Below are 2,646 nucleotides of genomic sequence, written 5' to 3' on the forward strand. Positions count from 1 at the left end.
TCCCCACGCCCCAGAGCCGTTCGCAGGCTCGCACAAGGGGCCGGTTTCCTGGAGGAGATCAGGAGGAAATCAGCCGGGCCCCCGGCCAGCAGCTCCCCTCCCCATCCAGCTGGCGCCCGCTCCTCGGCGGCTCCCCCTGCAGCCCCTGGAGGGCTGGGAAGGGGACGCAGGGCCCTCGGGGCTGCCCTTCCTCCGGGGGCGGGGGGCTCGGGTGCAGGCAGCTCCGAGGAAGAAGGCCCCAGGCCGGCGGCCACCGATAAGCATCTCTCCCCTCCCCCCCCCTGCACGGGGCCACGTGCTTCACATTCTTGGACGTCTGGGAGCGGGCGGAGGCGTGAGCAGCGGAGACTGGTGGGGGACAGATGGGGAACCACATCCTGTGTACCCCTTGTCTTCTAGTGCCCCCAAACAGGAGCTCTGGGGAGGATGGCAACGTCCCCGGGGCCCTGCAGGACTGAGCTGGTTTCCTCTCGAAGCCGGCCTGCAGTCGCTTCCCAGCTTGGGTGGCGGAGGCGGAGGGCTCCTGTCACCAGAGGACCTCCCCACACACCAAGGCAGGGTGCTGCCCCCTGGACCAGGCGGGCTACTCGCCACTTCCAGCCTCCAGGTCTCTCCAGTGCCTCAGAACACCCCTCCCAGCTCCCAGCCCGGGAGCTGAGCCCTGACACCCCACCCACGTACAGACACCTACATGGCCTACAGGACAGGGGCCCAGGCTGGAGCTCTACCCCAGACAGGGTGTGGAGGACAGGCCTCCACTTCCCGGTCACCTGCCTCCAAGCCCCCCAGACCGCTGGACTCCTCGCTCCCCCTCCCCCTTCAGTTGGGACCAGGAAGAGCTGAGCTGCCCCAGAGCTAAGGAAGAGCTGGGGCTGCAGCCCAAGGCCCTCTCCTCCCTGCTTCACCCCCAGTCCCCTGGAAAGGCAGCCAAGGTAGTGAGGGGGTAACCCTGGCAGCTCAGCCCCAATTATCCAATTGGGGGTTTGGGGGTACCTCCCTACAGCTCTGGGAGGATGGGAAGAAGGGTCCTGGTGTCATACTTCTCACCTCTCTGTGTTTTGCCAAAGTCAACCCATGCTCACACCCCTGTCCCGCCCACAGTCTTTAGCCTGCGGCCTCCCAGCCACCCAGCCAATCTGCACCGCCACCCCCCAGGCAAAGGTCAAGGGACAGGACAAAAGCAAAGGCTGAGGTTAAGGTGGCTCTCGGAGAGGCAGAGGTGGGGTGTCTCTCGGTCTCTCTCCAAGAGCAAAGGAGCTGGGGGTTGCCCTTCAACCCTCTCCAATCGACCAGGCCCCCAGACACCTACTCCACCCTCAGGAGGGAGACAGCAGGTTCAGGAGGATGGGAGAAGCTCCTGGGAAGAGTTGGGCCCCGAGGGGAGCCGGGGAAGAAACCTGAGCCTTGTAACAATAACCCCCCCCCCCCCAGTGGAGTGCCAGCTCCCACCCACCCAGGTACTACACCGCATGCACAGCTGGGTCTGAACACACCCAGATGTGCACCCCAGGCGCTCACAGCTCCCCTAGTGCACAGAGACCCCTCCCCACCAGAGGACCCTGAACCCAGACACGGGGCAGTGAGCAGAGGTGAGCAGCCTGCCAGGACGCCAGGGTTCTCATCAGCACCCTGAGGAAGGGACCGCCCAGTACCTGCCCCCATCCCCCAGTGAGCACAGGGTAACAAAAGGACGTGGCTGGGTGGGGAAGGGACGTATTCACGTCCATAGTAGCCCCCGACCTACGACAAACACGCTCATCCCCAGAGCAGCTCTCCCCTGCTTTCCTGGGACAGAACCCTCCAAGCTGCCAGCCAAGAGTCCAGGGCCAGGGCTCCACTCAGATGGGCAGGTGCCCGCCCCAAGATGGAAGGGTCACTTGGCATGGCACAGGGGTGTCTGATGAAGCTGCCCCCTCCTGCCACACCCCACTGCCAACGCCTCCCTGACACCCACTCTAAGGACACAGGACAAGGGCTGGGATCTGGGGAGGAGGCCCCTCCTCTTCAGGGCTGACAAGCCCACAAATGGGACCCTGACCCCACCCTCCAGGGGGGAGAAAGGACCGCTCTGTTGCGAGGCTATTGGGTTCCAAGCAAGAAGACCTGACCTGGGGCAAGGGGCTGCGTTTCCCCTCCACGAAGTGGCGGATAAATGAACAAATGTTTCCCGAAGGGAGGAGCCCCCAAAGTTCCTTGGCCCTAATGGACTACGACAGAAACGGGGCCTAGGGTGATCCCGGGGGTCGAATTGTCCAGCAAAGGCACCAGGGTTTCAGCAAGAGAGACAAGGGACAGCGAAGGGCAGAGACAAGACCCCACCACGCCCCCAGGCTCGCCTCCCCGGAGGAGCGAAGCCCCCCGGCCCACCCCCACCCTCACAATGGAGGGGCGGCTGGTACCTACAGTGGTTTGAGCCATTCCAAAGCGGAGTCCGGAGCGGGGTGGAGTAGGGCCCGGGGGCGGGGAGTCCCTTCTCCGGGAGCAAACAGGCCCGGTTCTGGTTATAGAAATCCACCACCAGGAAGGGGCTGGGGGTGGGGGCGAGCCCCCCCACTTCCACACTCTCGTACATCTCCGCAGAGACCAGCGGGCCGGGCGGGGAGGTCCTGCGAGCCGGCTCCCTCACTCAGACGACAGCGCCATCCT

The 2,646-nt window shown here is 64.7% G+C and overlaps 1 protein-coding gene across 3 annotated transcripts in view; it reads right to left on the reverse strand.

Annotated features, from left to right (window-relative positions):
- RARA (retinoic acid receptor, alpha) overlaps positions 1-2,646 on the reverse strand; it is a 49,711-nt gene that overhangs the window by 10,829 nt on the left and 36,236 nt on the right. Inside the window, exon 1 of one of the 3 annotated variants that reach the window (XM_005861857.2) lies at positions 2,404-2,640. The exons of 1 other annotated variant lie outside the window; for it this stretch is intronic. In XM_005861857.2, the coding sequence (XP_005861919.1) occupies positions 2,404-2,572 (169 nt within the window). In that variant the 5' untranslated portion in view covers positions 2,573-2,640. Of the gene's footprint in view, positions 1-2,399; positions 2,641-2,646 lie in introns of those variants that run through there. One more of the 3 variants, XM_005861858.2, reaches the window with a different exon arrangement.

The sequence above is a fragment of the Myotis brandtii genome, unplaced genomic scaffold, assembly GCF_000412655.1.
Source record: "Myotis brandtii unplaced genomic scaffold, ASM41265v1 scaffold157, whole genome shotgun sequence".
Taxonomy (NCBI): Eukaryota; Metazoa; Chordata; class Mammalia; order Chiroptera; family Vespertilionidae; genus Myotis; species Myotis brandtii.